An 18210-nucleotide genomic window follows, 5' to 3' on the forward strand; every position below is an offset into this window, starting at 1 on the left:
GGTGCAAGGCAGGAGAGTAGCACCGGCTAAGCAATTGGGGTTAAATGACTTCCCAGGGTCACACACAGCCAAGAAGTATCTGAAGATAGATTTGAACCCAGGAGCTCCTGTTTCCACTGAGCTACCTTGCTTCCTCTCCATTCACTCTTTTTTCCCCCTCTTTTCCATTCACTCTTGTTATTACCTATTGATCCTCGATGAGTTGTGCTGTAATCTTTATGTGAAGGGAATACGTCCATACATGAGATCACGGCTTCAGTGGAACTTTGGAAGACATTGTCATTCAATGACTGTCTCCAATGAAGCAACTCCAGAGAAATATCTTGGTGAAAGGGAAAGAGCAAATATTTGTAAATTTGTAAATTTGCTCTACTGAACTCTTCTTTGCAATGATGTTCATTGTGGTTGGGCTTTTACCTGCATTTACCTGATGTAGGACTCTATTCACTGAACCCATCCATGATGTTAACTGATGCATTGGAAGTCATGCTGGACCAGGAGATCTTCCTTTTGAGTCCCAGCTCTGCATTTAATTAGCTGTTGTGAACTCAGGGAAATAATTTCCCCTCTCTGGAGGGAAATCTCTCCCCTTTTTCATTCTTAGTCAATTCTTCTGAAAGTTAAGGGGGTTGGGCTAGATGATTTCTTGCCTCCTCAATTCAGAAATATTTAATTAAATTATGCCTAATGAATTATGTCTAAATAAATTTAATTTATTAATTTTTTTCTTGAGTTCCAAATTTTCTTCCTTTCTCCCCAATCCCTTTCCTGAGAAGGCAAACAATTTGATCAATTATACATATGAAATCATGCAAAACAATTTCTTTATTAGCCATGTTATAAAAGAAAACACAGATATCCCCATCCCATCCCTGCCAATAAACCAAACCAAACCAAAACAAAAAACAACAACCAACAAACAAGAAAAAAGAAAGTTTAAAAAAGTATGATTTGGTCTTCAGTGAAACTGTTGAGGGGAAATGTGGTAAGGGAAATATGGATGCTGAGGTGTAAGCTGAAGGATAGAGGAAAAGATGGCAAGATCTCTCCCTTCCCTAGGGTTAGCTGACACCAGAGTTTGAGGCAACCTTACAGAGACAGAAAGAAACTTTCCTATCTCTCTTTCCATAAGATATTTTTTCAAACTATAGCCCCAAACTATAGGAGTCCTAATGTGGGCACAACTGCAGGGAAAGATCTTTATATCGCAGATAGCTGTTTCAGAGCAAAGGGTTTGTCATCAAGCCCTCATCTATGGAGGGTGATGGCAGACCAGGTCTAGTTTGCCACAGATGGGACAGGATTTATTCTTCGGATTCTGTCCCCTATCTCTCAACAAACCCTTTCTGTTAATGAAAATGGGCCAAACCCAGATCTGACTTAACTAAGATTTATTTTGGAAAAGGGAAAGGAAGGTATTGATGGGAAATGGGAAAAGGATGCCTTGATAAGCTAAACCCCGCAACAGCTGGATCTAGAGGTTCGAGTCCGAGTTCCAAAGGAATCTGCCTTCTTCTAGCTGTAAGTCCTCTTTATGTCCAAGCTTATATCTCTTGTCTCTATAAGTCCAAGTCAGATTCAAAGAAGGCAAAAGGGAGACCCAGGAAAGAGTAGGTAGATTGGCTCTGATGAGAGAGTCCAAACCACACTCCTTCTGAGTCAAGAGTTCTTGTAGGCAGATAGAAGAAAGGTAGTAGAAAATTCCTTGATGGAAACAGGTTCACAGATAGGCAGGAAAATTTGGCTCTTCTCCCTCTTGTGGCTTTGGATCTCCTCAGCCACCCAGAAAAAGTCCTCTCTGTTTCCCTCTCAGAGCTGGAAGTCCTGGGGCTGGCCAGAATTCTCCCCAGCTCACACTTCTCTAGTCACAATCCTTCGCTCTCTCTACTACCACAAAGCTGCTTGTCCATCAAACATGCAGGATCCTATCCAGGTCCCTTTGCCATTCTTACATTTCTTAGGAGGTGAATGACATTTTTCGGCGCGACTCCTTTGGAATTTTCTTGGATCATTGTATTGCTGAGGATAGCTAAGTCATTTGCAACTGATCATCGTACATGATTGCTGTTCCTGTGTACAGTGTTTTCTGGTTTTGCTCACTCTTGGGCTAGATTATTTCTAAAGTCACCTCTGGCTCTAATATTCTGTGTTCCAAGTTCCCTAGTAGCATGAACATTCTACATTCGAATAGTCCATGTTCTCTACATTCGAATAGTCCATGTTCAAAGGTCCCTTTCAGCTCAGACAGTTGGTGTTTTAAGGTCCCTTCCAACTCCTGTATTCTATGTTTTGATAGCCACCGATTTTCAACATTCTGGGTTCTAAAGTTGTAACATTCTGTGATTATGTGAGATAAAAAAGAATCCTGTACAAGAGGGTCAGTGACCTTGGAGAGAGGAGGCTCACACCATTGCAACTTAACTAAATAGACATTGATTAAGTGCCTGCTGTGTGAGATACACAACAAAGTAGTAATTAAAGACACCGGGAGAAGATAAAGAATGTTAGTGGGCTTTGGACTTAGGAGAGCTGGGTTCTAATCGTGCCTCTGTCTCTTACTACCTCTGTGACCTGGGCAAGTCACATCAGTTACTTCATATGTAAAATGAGAGGAACTATGAGGTGTGTGGATTTGGCCAGTGTCAGATCATGACCTCTAAGTTCCCATTTAGCTTTAAATCTAGGATTAAAGAAGTAGAGATGATTCGATTGCAGGGATCGATTACAGGACAAATTTATATCAAGCTGTTCTTAGACTCTGAGCTCTATGTCTGATGCTATGAGAAGCCCTAAGGATGGGAGAGTCCCTATGATGTGGATTTTACTTTTCAGTTAAAGTTAAAGGTCACAAGTCACTCATTTTCTTCTCTTCTTCCTTCAGGATAATACTGATCCCCTGTCCTGGGAACAACGGATTAACATTTCCTTAGGATTTCTTGGAGCCATCGAATACTTACATGGTCTCAAGATTATTCATGGCAATATCAAGAGGTGAGAACAGGACCCAATAAGATCAGTTAGTGACTGTTCCTGAGTTTGGTTTCTTTGGAGCCCAAACTTGGAATCCTTTCATCAGGGGCAAAGGCAGTGTCCACAGTGGAATAGAATAGTGGGTACAGTAGCCCATGAGAGCCAAAAGTCTGTCCTTCAGAAAATCTCCGCAGAATGCCAATAAGGGTTGGAGAAAGGGATGGGAACAGGGTCATAGAGACTGGGGGAAGGCTTTAAGACATGACAGTTTCTGGAGTCCTGGAGGATTTACAGAAAGAGGAGGGAAGTTTGCCCCTTGCAGACTGATGCCTTGGGATAAGGCTCCAGTTGACTTGTCTTAGTTACAACTTTTGATGTCCTTATATTCTTGTAAGTTTTTGGAAGGGGCCCAAGAGTTCCTCTAATCGAATCCCCTTTGTTTAACAGAGGAGGAAACTGAGCTTATTCTAGTGACTTGTCCAAGTCCATGCCGATCATAAATAGCAAAGCCATGATTAGAATTTATGTCTCTCGACTGCACATCTAATGATAGTTTCCTGATAGCACACTGCCTCTCACTAATAGTGTGAACAAGGCTCTTTACCTCCCTTGTTCTCAGCTTCTGATTGGATGAGAAAATCTCCAGAATTCCTTCCTGTTCTGACATTCAATGATGTAGTAAAATGGGGGAGAATCATACTCATATCACTGACCTTACAGGATTGTTGCCAGGATAGCATTATGGTTAGACCCTTTGAGGCCACTCCTGAGGAATCCAACGAAACTGATTGTAGTTCAAGGGAAAGGCAGTAGGAGCTGGGCTACCCCAAATTTTGATCCCATTTGGGTTTGAGTTCCTTTTTCCGACCAAGTCAGAAGGATAACTTTGCCCTCTGCTTGATCTCCTATAGCTCCAATGTTCTACTGGAAAGAAACTTCATTCCCAAACTTGGACACCCAAGGGTTCGCGTATCCTCTAATGATAAAAAATCCTCCTATACCATGATGAACACCCAGCTTTTCCAGGCTGTGGCTGCATATGTTCCTGAAGATTTCCTCAGAGTGGGGCAGCTTACAGAAAGAGTTGACATCTTTAGTTGCGGAATAGTAAGTTTTCTATTCTTTATAGCAATGGTCTCTTTCTAAATTTCTTTCTGCCTTGTACTATGGCAGAGTGGGTAGAATGCCAAGTATGGCATCAGAAAGAACTGTATTCAGATCTTACCTCTGACATTTTTTTAGCTTTGTGGTTGAGAAAGTCACTTAACCTTTATGTGCCTTCGGCAACTTCATGTTATAGATTCTTTTGTGGATGGGAAGAATGGGGGATGATACGCAAATGATGAATAGGATTCTTTCCCAGTTCTGTGGATACTGACTTGTCAGGTATATGGTAGCGGTATAAATTGGATTAAATGACCCCTCAGGTTCCATCTTGTTCGGAATCCTTGTGACTCTGAGTCTGTTCTCCTTTCCCAGGCTTAGGAGAGTTAGATGACTCATCTGGGATCATGGAACAGTGTTATCACTTGACCAAGTCAACAAACATGAAGCACCTATTATGTGCCAGGCACTAATCTGTGGCATTAACCACAATAGCAGCAGCAGCAGCAACACCAATAATCTTAATAGCAACTGACACGGAGCATCAAAGTTTGCAAATTACTTTGTATATAATTTTATAGTTGATCATAATAATAAGCATAATATTGATAGCTATAATTTATATCTAGAGAAGGAAATGGCAAACCACTCTAGTATCTTTGCCAAGGAAACCCTAGATGCAGTCATAAAGAGTTGGACATGATTGAAAAATGACTGAATATATGTTTATGTTGTGTTTACCATGTGCCAGATACTGTGCTAAGTATTCTACAAACATGATCTCATTTGATCCTCCTAACAACCCTGAAAATTATTATTATTCCCATTTTATAGATGGGGAAACTGTGGCAGCCTGAGGTTAAGTGACTTGCCCTGGTTCACATAGATAGTAGGGGTCTGAGGCTGGATTTAAACTCAGGTCTTCTTGACTCCAGAGTCAGGGCTCTGTGCACTATGACTCTAAGCTACAATGATCCTTTGAGGTAGGTACTGCAAATATTATCATTTCCATTTCACAGATGAGGAAATTGAGGCTCTCATAGTCACACAGGCTAAAAAATATTAGAGGAGGAACGGAGTCTTCCTAACTTCGAGGCTAGCTATTATTTATGATACCAGAAAGCTTCTTGAGAGTCAGGATCATGCCTTGTCTAGGACCAGACTGACTTTTTGAATTGAATGGAAATGGACTTACCAATCTTTTCTTTTTTTAAATAAGTTTTATTCATATCTTTTATTTTTATATCATAGCCATTTCAGGATATTCCCCTCTCTCCTAATCCCATCTTCTAGGACTAATCCTCAATAACAAAATAAAATAGTTAAGAAAAACAACAAATAGCAGTGATATATGAAACATTTTGCCCTTTTTGAACTCAATAATCTTGAGAAACATTTTGGAAGGGTGGCCTCTCTGAAAAGGAACTTCTTGTACTTTAGAAATTGTATTCCACTGTAGCATATTCTAAGAAGTCTTTGGGCACAGCGGAAAGATACAGATTCAAGTTCTGAGTTCTTATCTTACCTTTATTGTAACCTAGCTGTGTATCTCAGAACTCTGTTTTCATTAAATTCAGCAAGAATCTAATGAGTACTCAGAGTTTGCTTAGGAGGATCTCAAAGAATTAAGAGCCATGGTCTTGCTGTCAAGGACCTAAAGGTCTTATTGGTACAAGCAGGGCAACTTTGTTACTACCTTGCTAAATTTAATATACAGTTTAAAAAAGAATTGATGCCTAATAGTTTGTGATTTAGTATATAACTTTATTTTGGTTCTTTTAGTATTGTAATGTTTGTTTATTGATGATTAAGTCCATTAAAAAAAAGACATTTTAAAAGTAGGCCATGTGGTAGTTAGGTGGCTTAGTGGATAGAAAGTCAGACTTGGAGTCAAGAGAAACTGGATTCAAATGTGGCCTCAGACACTTCCAGCTTTGTGACCCTAGGCAAATGCTACTTAACCCTAATTGTCACTTAGCCCCTAGTTCTTACTGCTCTTCTGCCTTGGAACCAATACTTAATATTGATTCTAAGACAGAAAGTAAAGGTTAGAAAAACAGATCTTATTGAAGAGATGGAAACATTACAATGTAAGATAGAAATTTAGTAATAGGAAAAAGAGTGGTACCCACTGTAACAGATTTAAGGGATTAGACCTGGTAGGGGAAATGCCTGAGGAACTATGGGCAAAGATTCACAATATTGTAGAGGAGGCAGCAGCAACAACAACATCAGCCCAAAGAAAATAGAATGGCTCTCTGATGAGGGAAGCTAAGGGAATACAAATAGCTACAGGAAGAAGGAAAGCAAAAGGGAAAGGAGAAAAGGAAAGATATGCCTACCTGAATTAATAGCTTCAAAGAATAGCAAGGAGAGATAAGGTTTTCTTAAATGAGCAACGCAAAGAAATAGAAGAGACAAAAGAAAGGGAAAGACAAGAGATTTCTTCAGAAAATTGGACATATGAAGGGAATATTTCATGTAAAAATGGGCATATTAAAAGACAAAAATTGTAGAGATTTAACAGTAGAAGTGATTAAGATGAGGCAACAAGTATACACAGAAGGGCTATACAAGAAAGAGCTTAATATCACTGATAACTAGGATGGGGTGGTTACTGATCTAGAGCCAAACATTCTGGAGAGTGAAGTCAGGTGGTCTTTAGGAAGCACTGCTAACAATAAGGCTAGTGGAGGTGACAGAATTCCAGTTGAGCTATTTAAGTTCCTAAAAGATGATGTTGTTAAAGTGCAGCACTCTCTATGCCAGCACATGTAGAAGACTCAACAATGGCAGCCCAATCCTAAAGAAAGACAATGCTAAGAACATTCAAATTATCATACATCTGCGCTTGTGTCATATGCCAACAAGATTACTCTAAGATTCTGCAAGTGAGGCTTCAGCAAAATGTGAACCAAGAGCAGGCTTGTTTTCAAGGAGGCCGAGGAACTAGAGACCAAATTGCCAACATTCACTAGATTATGGAGAAAGCAAGTGAGTTCTAGAAAAGCATCTACTTCTGCTTCATTGACTACACAAAATCCTTTGGCTATGTGGATCATAATAAAATGTGGCAAATCCTTGAAGAAATGGTAGTATCAGATTATTTTACGTGTCTCCATAGGAACCTACTGTAGGTGGGCCAACAAGCAACAGTTACAACTGAACATAAAACAACTGATTGATTTAAGATTGGAAAAGGAGTAAGCAAGGCTATATATTGTCACCTTATTTATTTAACATATGCAGAGTATACATCATCTGAAATGCCAGGCTGGATGAGTACAAAACAGAAATTAAGATTGCTAGGAGAAATAGCAATAATCTCAGTTATACAGATGATACCACTTTGATGGTAGAAAGTGAAGAATTAAGAATCATCTTGAGGAGGGTGAAAGAGGAGAGTGTAAAACTTGGTTTGAAGCTTAACATAAAAAAACGAAGATCTTGGCAACAAATCCCATCACTTCTAGTCGAATAGAGGGAGAAGACATGGAAGGGAGAAGTGTCAGATTTTTTATTCTTGGGCCCAAAGATCACAGTAGATGGTGACTGAAGCCATGAAATTCATTCAAAGATGCTTGCTCCGTAGTAGGAAAGGAGCAAATCTGGAGAGCATACTAAAAAGCAGGGACATCACCTTGCTGACAAAAGCCTGTAAGTCAAAGCTATGGTTTTCTCCAGTGTGTGATTTGAGAGTTGGATTATAAGGAAAGCTAAGTGCCACATAATTGATGCTTTTGGATTGTGGTACTGGAGAAGACTTTTGAGAGTCCTTTAGACAGCAAGGAAATTGAATCAGTCAATATGTAAAGAAATTAACTCAGACTATTCCCTGGAAAGTCAAATACTGAAGCTGAAGATGAAATAATTTGACCATATAATGAGAAATCAGGATTTATTAGAAAAGACCTTGATATTGGGGAAATTCAAAGACAAAGGGAAAAGAGGGTTCCAGAGGATGAGATGGATAGAGAGTGCAATGCAAACAATAAATATGAGCTCGGACAGATTTTGAGATATGGGGGAAGATAGAAGGGTCTGGCATGGTCCATGTAATAATGAAGTGTCAGACATGATGAACAACAACCCCCTAGAAGTGGTATAGAATTTCAGAGAACACAGAAAGGTGGGCTTGAGTGACTGAGACTTTCTCTACAAGGTGGGACTTGAGTCACACTTTGAAGGTTGGGTGGGATTTAGTCAGACAGAGCAGAGGGGAGCCAACATCAGAATAAAGATGAAGAGGGCAATGAGCCAAACATGTCTGTGGAGCAATGAGGAGCATGACTTGGATCAAGAAGAGGTTGATGTCAAAGAAGAGTAAGCAGCTAGGTTGGGAACAAGTTTTGGAGAGCCTTGGAACCTAGGTAAGGAGTTTAGTCTGTAAGCAATGGAGGGTCATTGGATGCAACATGGTACAATGAAAAGACCACTGGTTTTAGAATCAGAAGACCTGGGTGCCAATCCCACCTCTATCAGTCCCAGTGGTTTAAGTTTGTATTATCTTGAGCCTCAGTCCCCAGATCTATAAAATACATGGTTGGATGAGATGGCTCCAAAGATCACTTCTAGCTCTGATTCTATGACCCTGTGAAGGCTTTTGGGTAATAGAATTATATAATGAAAGCAGTGCTTAAAGAAGAGATGAGTCTGGGAGTGATATTCAGTATGGACTGAATAAAGAGAAATGAATGGTTGGAAGACCTATTAGGATCCATCTTAACAATAGCTTCGGCTTGCATAATAGTGGTGCCAATTTTGTCACCTAAAAGAATGGAAGTAATGATAACTGCACCACTTTATACCCACCATAGGCTATTGGGAATAAATGCAAATTCAGTAATTGATTGGAAATTGCTTTAAAAACATACACACATACTAAAATACTACCCAAATTTTTGTTGTTATCTAGTTATTATTATTAAAATAATTAAATTAAATTAATTAGATAATTAAAGCTAATTGTTATTAGCTAGTTCTCATTATCCTTATTAGAGGGTAACTATCTTGAATAGATCTTTTATGTAAGTGCACTCAAGACTAATGCAATGTTCTCTCTAGGTATTAGCAGAGATTCTGACAAGTATCCCAGCGATGGATAAAGAGAGAACTCCAGTTTTTCTGGTAAGGCACTGGTTATGGTTCTGCTACTAACACAGTCAGGTTCATGGGCTTCATCTCCCTTTGGGTTCATTAATAACCTTTTTTTTTAACCTTAGACTGGCCTGAGTGGGAGAATGGATGCTAAAACTGGGGCTCTCAGACATGCCAGTGGAACGAAGGCTAGGGCAGTTTTAGTCCCATATGTAGCTTTGGCTGTTCCTGAATTCCCCTGCATCACAGACTCACCCTTTTAGTGACTTGATTGTTGACTAGAGTTGGTATCCAGCACAGCCACAGTTTTGGGGAAGTTAGAGGAGAGGGGAGAGACATGTGTCATGCTTCCCAGCTGGACAGTCTTTCAGTGGAGCCCAGAAATTATGAAATTGTTCATCTATTCAGCCACCACTGGGTCCTTCCCCATTTGCAGAAAACCTTTTTGGGTTGTCTTCTCTAAAGGCTTAAACCAATTCTGCTCCAAGGCAGCACTAGGGCTGTGGTAAGTCTTACTTCTGAGTAATTGACGCCATCTGCTCTTCTTCCCTTCCATTATTTCTACATTTGTACCCATCTTATTTCCCCTTATAGGACAGAAAGTCCTCAAGAGAATTTGTTTTCTTGGGATTCACAGTGTCTAGTCCTGGGGCCTGGAGACAGTAGGTTCTAAGTGAGTGTGGTCACTGACTGGTTCCTACCTAAATACCTTTGCTACCAATAATCAGTCTCTAAATCTGATCTCTACCCTTTCTTTGTTTTTCGGGTTCCCCTAGTTACTGGGATAAGTTTGGAGATTCAGGACAAATGTGCCCCTTTTCTGAGGGACACATCATTCAAAAGCCCCTTCTCTACTGACTCAGCCTCCACAAAGGTCAACACTTCATGGTGTCATGGTGGAAATGCTGACTCCACTTCCCCAGGCTCTTACAGGCTGGGGAAATGGAGTCAGCATATCATATTGGATAGTTACATTTCCCCCCATTCCCACAGGGGTAGATCTTCTCTTATAAATGGTGGCTTGTGGCATGGAACTAGAAATTGGTCATTTCCTTGTGTTTAGGATCAAAACTCTTCCTCTCCTTTGCTGGCCCTACTGTCACTGTCCACTCTCTATCAGGGCTATAGGCAAGAAGCAGCTCTTTCTCTGTCTAGCTGTGAAGAGACTTATTTTCTCCCATCCCTGCAGTCTGTAGCCTCCCTTGTTCATCCCCAGCCTACAAAGTGACTACTTTGGAAGGGTCAGGATGTGGCTCATGGCCAAAGGGAACTCTTCACTGTCTGGCCTTGGGGCTATCACACTGGGTTCTGTTGTGGGGCATGGAAGGTTCCACAGATGTTCACTGGAGTTTAGTGAAATATTTGGCAAGTAGAGTTGAATTTTCAGAATTTGGGGGAAATATTTGAATTTCCCTTTGTCTGTCTGTATTTTATATTAGTAAGGAAATAGCCCATTTGCCTCAGTTCCTCATCTGTAAAATGAGCTGGAGAAGGAAATGGCAAACCACTTCATTTTTGCATAGAAAACCCCAAATGGGGTCACGAAGAGTTGGTTACAACTAAATAGCAACAACGTTATTTTAACTTTTAGTTAAGTTTAGTTTTTATAATTGCAATTTTAATTTTAATAACGTATTTCCACATACATTTTCTGAAGTTATACGTCCAAATTGTCTCCCTTCTTCCTTCCCTCCCTCCTCCAGGAACTAGCAAGCAATTCAATCTGGGTTATACATAACTATGATTTTTAAATGTACTCTCTCGGATTTCTATTTCCAAATTATACTCTTACCCATAACCTACAGTGATGTATTTGTTCCAAGGACAAATCAAGGACCGGACCGGAAAGTGGTCAGAACATGACCATAAAAGGGCCGAATAAGAGGAAAATGCTGACATTTGTTTTTCTGTGATATCAAGGTTCCATGAATTACTTTTAGAAAAAAAAAAATTCCCCAGCTTGCCGCAGTTTGAAAGTTCTATAGCAGATGGTTTGGGGTGGGGATTGGGGGGGGGCTTGTCGTTAAGCACTATCAGCTCACATAAGGATCTCTTCCTACCACAGAAGGACTTACTCATCAGTGAAATCCCAAGCCCTAAAACCCTACTGTGCTCCAAGAACAAATGTGTGGAGAAGCTAGCTGCCAAGGAGATCTGCCAGAAATACCAGGATGCCAAAGCTGGGTACCTACCGGAGAACTGCGCTGTAGACTTTGCTACAGCTGTCTACCTCTGCCTGCAGAAAAAAACCCCCAACCTGACCCAGGTAAGACTGAGTTTCCTCCCCAAAACTCATGCTCTTAACCAGCTGGGGGAATGAGCTGGTGAGCCAGCAGGGTCGAGCATCTGGCATGTTTATTTTCATAGTTCCAGAGAGTAAGCAGGCTATCCTGGCAAGAGCATTGGACTAGATTCCACTTTTCTCAAGTATTGGCTTTGCCAAGAATTGATTCCTTAATTGCAAAATAGTTACACTTCGTAGAGTAGGAAGAGTACTGTGTTTGGAGCTAGCGAATTTGAGTTCGAATCCTGCCTCTGATACTGCATATGTGTATGATCTTGGGTTATTTACTTCACATCTCTGGGATAGGTGAAGATGTCAGGCTTTTGGGTTATATATTCTAAATATTCTAAAGTTTTGGGGCAGGAGAGTGCTATGGTCAGACCAATGCATGAAGAGTAATCTGGCAGAGGTGTGAAGGTAAGATTGGAGAAGGGTAAGAAGACCTGTCAGAAGTCTATTCTGGGGGCTGCTAGGTGGCACCATGGACAGAGTGAAGTCAGTCTGGCTTCAATGACTTCTTAGCCGGGTGTGACCCTGGGCAGGTCACTTAACCCTGTTCCCCAAGCACTTGCCCTTCTGTCCTGGAGTTGTTACTAAGAAACTTGCCTAAATTCACACAGCGTTTTGTACACTATAAGACACTTATTATTTAAGTATTTTATCATCATTATAAAAGAAATCCAAATGCCAGCCTCAACAAAGATGGAGGCATCCAAGGATCAAAAGAGATCAGTCTTGGAGAACAGTACCAGGGCGATGCAGTTAAGTGCGTCATAATGAGAGAGAAGGCGGTGAGATAGGCTCTCACAGAGCAGGCTCGAAGAGAAGCCTGCTTTCTACTTTCTACAAGTCAGTCAATCAACAGGCATTTACTGAATGAGCACTTAATCCAGTACCTGGTACAGGGGAGGTGCTATGTAGTGCTCTCTGCACTCCCACAGGCTTTAGCTAAAATATGCAATTTGTATATACATTCTAAGCCCCCATAGCACCGACTCTTCACACTTTCAGATTGATCCTTCAGCTCTCTCACGCCAATACACATCTCAGACAGCTCAGTCACCCGAGGTGAGAGTCAGTAATCCCCAGCGTTGCTGTGAGCCTCAGTTGAGGCGAGAATGTACTCTGCAAACCTTGAATTGCCATACAAACGCCATCGTGTTATTATTGGACTCGATGGCCTCAAAGCTCCCTTTCAGCTCTAAGTCTTTGGCTCTTTGAGCCCTTATCAAACGAGATGTGCTGCTGTTCAGTCATTTTTCAATTGTGTCTCATCCTTTGAGACCCTATTTGGAGTCTTCTCGGCAAAGACGCTGGAGTGTTGGCCATTTCCTTCTCCAGCTCATTTTTTAAAAAAAATATATTTTATTTGATCATTTCCAAGCATTATTCGTTAAAGACATAGATCATTTTCTTTTCCTCCCCCCCACCCCCCATAGCCGACGCGTAAGTCCACTGGGCATTAGATGTTTTCTTGATTTGAACCCATTGCTATGTTGATAGTATTTGCATTAGAGTGTTCATTTAGAGTCTATCCTCTGTCATGTCCCCTCAACCTCTGTATTCAGGCAGTTGCTTTTCCTCGGTGTTTCCACTCCCACAGTTTATCCTTTCTCTCCAGCTCATTTTTACAGATGAGGAAATTGAGCGAGGCAAATAGGGTTAAATGACTTACCCAGCGTCACAGAGCTAATAAGTATCTGAGGCTAGGTCTGAGCTCAGGCATTCCTGACTCTATCCATTTCGCCTTTTAGATGCTCCATCAAATGAGATAATAGTTGACAACAAAACACTTAGCCCAGTGCCTGGCATGTAGTCAGGGCTACATTAATGTGTATGACATGCCCTTTTCCTTCCCCAGATTCATTATCTTATTTGATCCTCATAATAGCTCTGTGAATCAGAAAGGGCAAATTCCAGTTTTAAATACGGAAATGGAGATCAGGAAGATGGAACGACTTGTCCAAGCTCACATACAGCAGAATTAGGATCAGAGCCCAAGTCTTTTGACTTCCTCACACAAGTGCTCCTTTATAAAGAGGAGCTGAGCAAACTCTGACTACTTGGCTTCTCTGAGCAATGCAGTGATCTGGGACCATCCTGAAAGAGTTACTTATGATGGGGAAGGCTATCTGCTTCCAGAGAAAGATCTGTTGGAGTCCTCTTTCACATCAGTGCATTTGTGGCTTTACTTGGGGGTGTTGGTGGCTTTGTATGAATTTGCTCTTACGACAGTGACCAATATGGAAGTATGTTTTACATGATAATAAAAATAAAAATAAGAAGAAGAGCTGATCAGAGAACACATCTCCTCTCCCACAGGTGTGTGCTATTGTGGCAGAGTTGAATCGGCAAATCAGAAACCCCCAGAGCCTCCTCAGCCCCAGTGGCAATTCGGAATTGAAGAACTCTTCAGTGAACACCCCAGAAGAAACTGATGATGTTGATAATGTTAGCGTGGAAGGTTCTTCCTCAGATGAACCTGACAAGAATGGACTCTGGGCAGGAGCAGGGTCCTCGTCACCCCAACCAGGGTATAGGGAAGGAAGGTGTTTGACCAATGGCATAGAGGCTGACTCTTCAGTGGGTCCTGGCCCTTCACATCCTCAAGATGGTAAGAACAAGGAAACCTATATCCCTTCCTTCCCCATTGCAAGACCACACGCTTTCCCTGGCCCCAGATTCAGGGGGAGGGAAGGTTTGTAGAGTCTCCTGACACCTTGCATCATGCCCCCAAGTCATTTCTGCTATTCTGCCTACTTTTCTGCTAGAGGGTTACAGAATTTCAGAGTTGTTTCCAAGAGGTCAGGAGTTGGGTGTTTAGGCAGCAAAAATGGTGAGGTTGATGAGGTTTGATTTCAGTCCTCCTTCTTCATTTTGATGTCTTCCTTTTTTTTTCTCTCTTAAATTCTCTCCCTTACTTACACATATACCCAGGGCTCTCATTCCTACTGAGGGCTGCTGATTATAACTACATCTGGGCATCCCTCTATATAGAACCATTCCCATTCTCTGGACCTTTTTTGTTTTTCTTTCCCTAATATGAAACATGACTATTATTTGGCCCACTATCTCAACCACTTATTGGGAATGTTGGAGAAAGTATCCTTATTATCATCTAGATAATTGGTTAAACAAGATAAACTAATTCTTGCTAATGTGTTGATGGCTGATTATGCCAGAATATCTTCCCTGGCCCAATGATGTTCCCATTTTTACCAGAGGTAAAATTATAAAAGAAACCCCCAAACTCAGCCTCAACAAGGATGGAGGCATCCAAGGATAAAAAGAGACCATCCTTGAAGACTTTCCTTAGCCCAAATGGGATACCCTAACAGTAGCTCCTCTGGAGGAGGAAGGTTTACCTAAATTAGGCAATAATTAGACCCACATTTAGATCCAACTTAATTTTTAAGTCTTTGGCCTACCACTTTTTCTACCCTAGTCAAGGTGATAGAACCAATACTTTTGTCTGACATGTGTCAGAAGAGTAGAGATGCCAGTACTAATTAGGATTTCAAGCTAGTAAGGCTTCAACCTACCCTAAGACGTTTGAGACAGCCTGTGTGTATTTGTATGTATGTATATTTAAAAATATATAGAGATACATAACATATATAGGATATATTTCATACATATACATGTATATAGGAGATATATAAATAAAATATATATTAAACTATATAGACCCACATATAAACAAATACACAGTCACACACACATAAATGTATTTAAAAATATAGCTGCCAGGTGATTTGGGTTGGGGTATGGGTGGAATACAAGTAACCAGAGGAATTAGAAACTGTCCAGTGACAGAAAACTACCTAGGGAAGTAGCTCATTCTCTTTTTAGACTGATTTAATTGTTGGGAAGTTTTTTCTTATATCCAGACAAAATCTACCTCCTTCTTCAACTTTAACCCACACTGCCTAATTCTGGCTTCTGGGAACAAGAAGAATAATCTCAGTTTGCCCTCCACATGACAATTCTTTAAACATTTGTTTTTGGTCTTATTTTTGCCCTTCAAGTATTTGAAGACAGTTATCATGTCCCAATGACTTTGATTCTTTAAGCTGAATGTATATTCTGTATTTAATTTGGTAGCTGTTGGGTACATCCCGGTCAGACACATCTGAAATATTGTGTTCTGGGCACCATATTTTAGGAAGGGTCTTTATGAGCTGGAGATCATTCAGAGGAAGATAAGCAGGATGGTGAATGGCCTTGTGTTCATGCTTCCTGGAGACCGGTTGAAGAAAGTGGGGATGTTTAATCTTGAAAAGAAGATTAATGAGATAGGAGTGGTGAAGGGGAGGGAGTACAGAGGAGCTGTCTTCAAGCAGTTGAATTACTGTCATGTGGGAAAAACATTAGTTTTGGGTTTTTTGGCCCCGAAGAATGGAATTAGAGCAATGGACAGAAATTGTAGAAAGGAAGAATTTGCCTTATTTTAAGGAAATATCCCAAGTAGAATGGGCTTCCTTGGAAGGTAGCGAGTTTTCCTTCATAGAAGGTCTTTCGGCAGAGTTTGGAGGGTCACTTAATGAGGATGTTGGAGGAAGAATCCTTATTTAGGAATGAGTTGGACTCAGTGACCACCAGGGTCTCTTCCCAGTCTGAAATTCTGTGATCTTGAATGTTTGAAACTTTTGGAGTTGGGGGGGAGTGACAACTGGCAAATCTAAAAATTGCAAATATTTTCTCTTTTGCTCCTAACTCATATTCATTTTTCTTTGATGTTAGCAACAGAAACTTCTTGGGAAGTTGAAGTCAATGATGCCAAGAAGAAATTGATGGAAAATATTTTGCTCTATGAAGAAGAAAAGTTAAACAGCAAGGAGCTATTTGGATCTTTTGAACCATAAATCGGGCAGGGGAGACACCAGATGGATAAAGACTTTCAGGTCACAAGAACGAGTGAGAGGATACTTTTCATGGACAAGATAAAACCTCTACTTTTATAGACAAAAGTCTACCTGGTCCATTAGCTTTCCACAGTCTGAAGTCTGAGCTTCAAGTTTTAAACCTGAGATAAGGGAAACAGAATGGAGGAGCCCTAGCAGGAAGAAGGAAACTACAAAACACTTTATTAAGCCCTTGGAATAGTTCTCTGTAGCAAAGAACACTGTCCATTTCAGCCTGAGTTTAACTGTTACTAATCATTGTGCCTCTTGGTGAATCAGAAGTCTAGAGCTCATCTTTTAAGCCTCAAAAATAGCCCTGGACTTGATTTGAAAAGACTTCCTCCAGCGTCTGAGCAGAATAACTGACGGAGCATCCCCTGATTTTGGAACATTCAGGACTTTGTTGAACTTTGCATCCATGCCAGGCAAAACCGATCATGCTGCCTTTTCAGTTTGTGTTAGAATGCATTCATTGTTCAATGCTCTCATCGCACAGCTTCTGATTACATGGGAGATATGAATGCTTTCAGGCTGAATCTCCTTTGCTAGAAATGAGTCAAATATTTATTATTTATCATTAGCTTTGACCCATGCTATGTTTTATCCCTCTACCTCTGCCCCCAAGGGACATCAGTGATTTAGAGGAGGGAAAAAGCTTTCCCCCTCTTCTTTTTCTAAGCTACATTTTCTAATGAAAGATTTTTTATTTTTAGAATATGTGTTGTTTAGTTTTAGTCAGAGGCTCTGGGTTTGAGTGCTAGTTTTTATCTATGAACCTTAAAGAAGTCACTAATCCTCACCCTAAGTCTCAGTTTCTCCATCTGAAAAATCAAGGAGTGAGAATTGTTAATCTTTAAGGTCTTTTCCAATTTGTGCATTCTAGGGTTCTGATTTATTGCCTTTTGCAACATTTGTACACATAATGCTCTGAGAGGCATTGGGGCACAGCGGGGAGGAGGGTGACTTTGAAGTCAAGATGATCTTGGCCCATTTGAATCTTGCCTCCTGATATAGGCTAACTGATGACCACAGAGAAATTACTTACCTTCTCAGTGCTCCACATACCTCTCTAAGACAGTGGTCTCCAAATTGCTTTGATTGTACATTCCTGTAGACAAACATTTTTGAGTTACTCACTGTATATGTATTTATTTATAAAGTGTATACCTGTATAATTTTATTCATATATTATGTGAAGCATAAAACAAATAGAAGCAGAACAATGAAAAAGATGAGATAAACTAAAATAAATATTTGGAATTAAAAAAATTAATGGTAGGAAAAAACTCTTTGTTCTACCTAAAATCATTACTAATTTAATGCAATTTGATAATTTAATATATACAGCTAAATCTTGACTAATGTAAAAAATGAATCCTCTGCAGTAGTCACATTATTTGAACTTGTACAGAATATTTTGATGGTGCTCGAACCAGTGACTATATTTTACATAACTGCAACTTCGAATGGTACATATTTGAATATATTCTTTGGGATTTAGCTGTAATGAAATAAAATATATACTTAATAATATAAATGATTGAATGTGTTTCATTATTTTAAAAAATCTTGGTTTAGCACTTTGTGAAACATCAATTCCAAAGGCTGGTTCTAATTTTAATTCATTTGATTTGTGGTCTTGATGGTTACCATGGATGAAAAAGATATCTCATAAAGAGACTGAAGTGGAAGAAATTGGCTGCCCTTATTAAATCATAACCCTCAGTTTTCAGTCCTAACTACCAATTAGATTTTTGTTGAAGTTCTTCTAAAGAAGCAGGTAGGTGGCTCAGTGGATAGAGTGCCAGGCCTGGAGATGGGAGGTCCTGGGTTCAAATGTGACCTTAGACC

The 18210-nt window shown here is 40.2% G+C and overlaps 1 protein-coding gene across 1 annotated transcript in view; it reads left to right on the top strand.

The window, feature by feature from the left end:
• Positions 1-17896, top strand: part of IRAK2 (interleukin 1 receptor associated kinase 2) — a 57566-nt gene extending 39670 nt beyond the window's left edge. Inside the window, exons 8-13 of the mRNA XM_007500217.3 lie at positions 2882-2991; positions 3882-4077; positions 9139-9201; positions 11237-11437; positions 13778-14069; positions 16199-17896. Coding sequence (XP_007500279.2) covers positions 2882-2991; positions 3882-4077; positions 9139-9201; positions 11237-11437; positions 13778-14069; positions 16199-16320 — 984 coding nt within the window. The 3' untranslated portion in view covers positions 16321-17896. The remainder of the gene's footprint in view (positions 1-2881; positions 2992-3881; positions 4078-9138; positions 9202-11236; positions 11438-13777; positions 14070-16198) is intronic.
• The last annotated feature ends 314 nt before the right edge of the window (positions 17897-18210 follow it).

This window comes from Monodelphis domestica, chromosome 7 (assembly GCF_027887165.1).
Source record: "Monodelphis domestica isolate mMonDom1 chromosome 7, mMonDom1.pri, whole genome shotgun sequence".
In the NCBI taxonomy this organism is placed as follows: Eukaryota; Metazoa; Chordata; class Mammalia; order Didelphimorphia; family Didelphidae; genus Monodelphis; species Monodelphis domestica.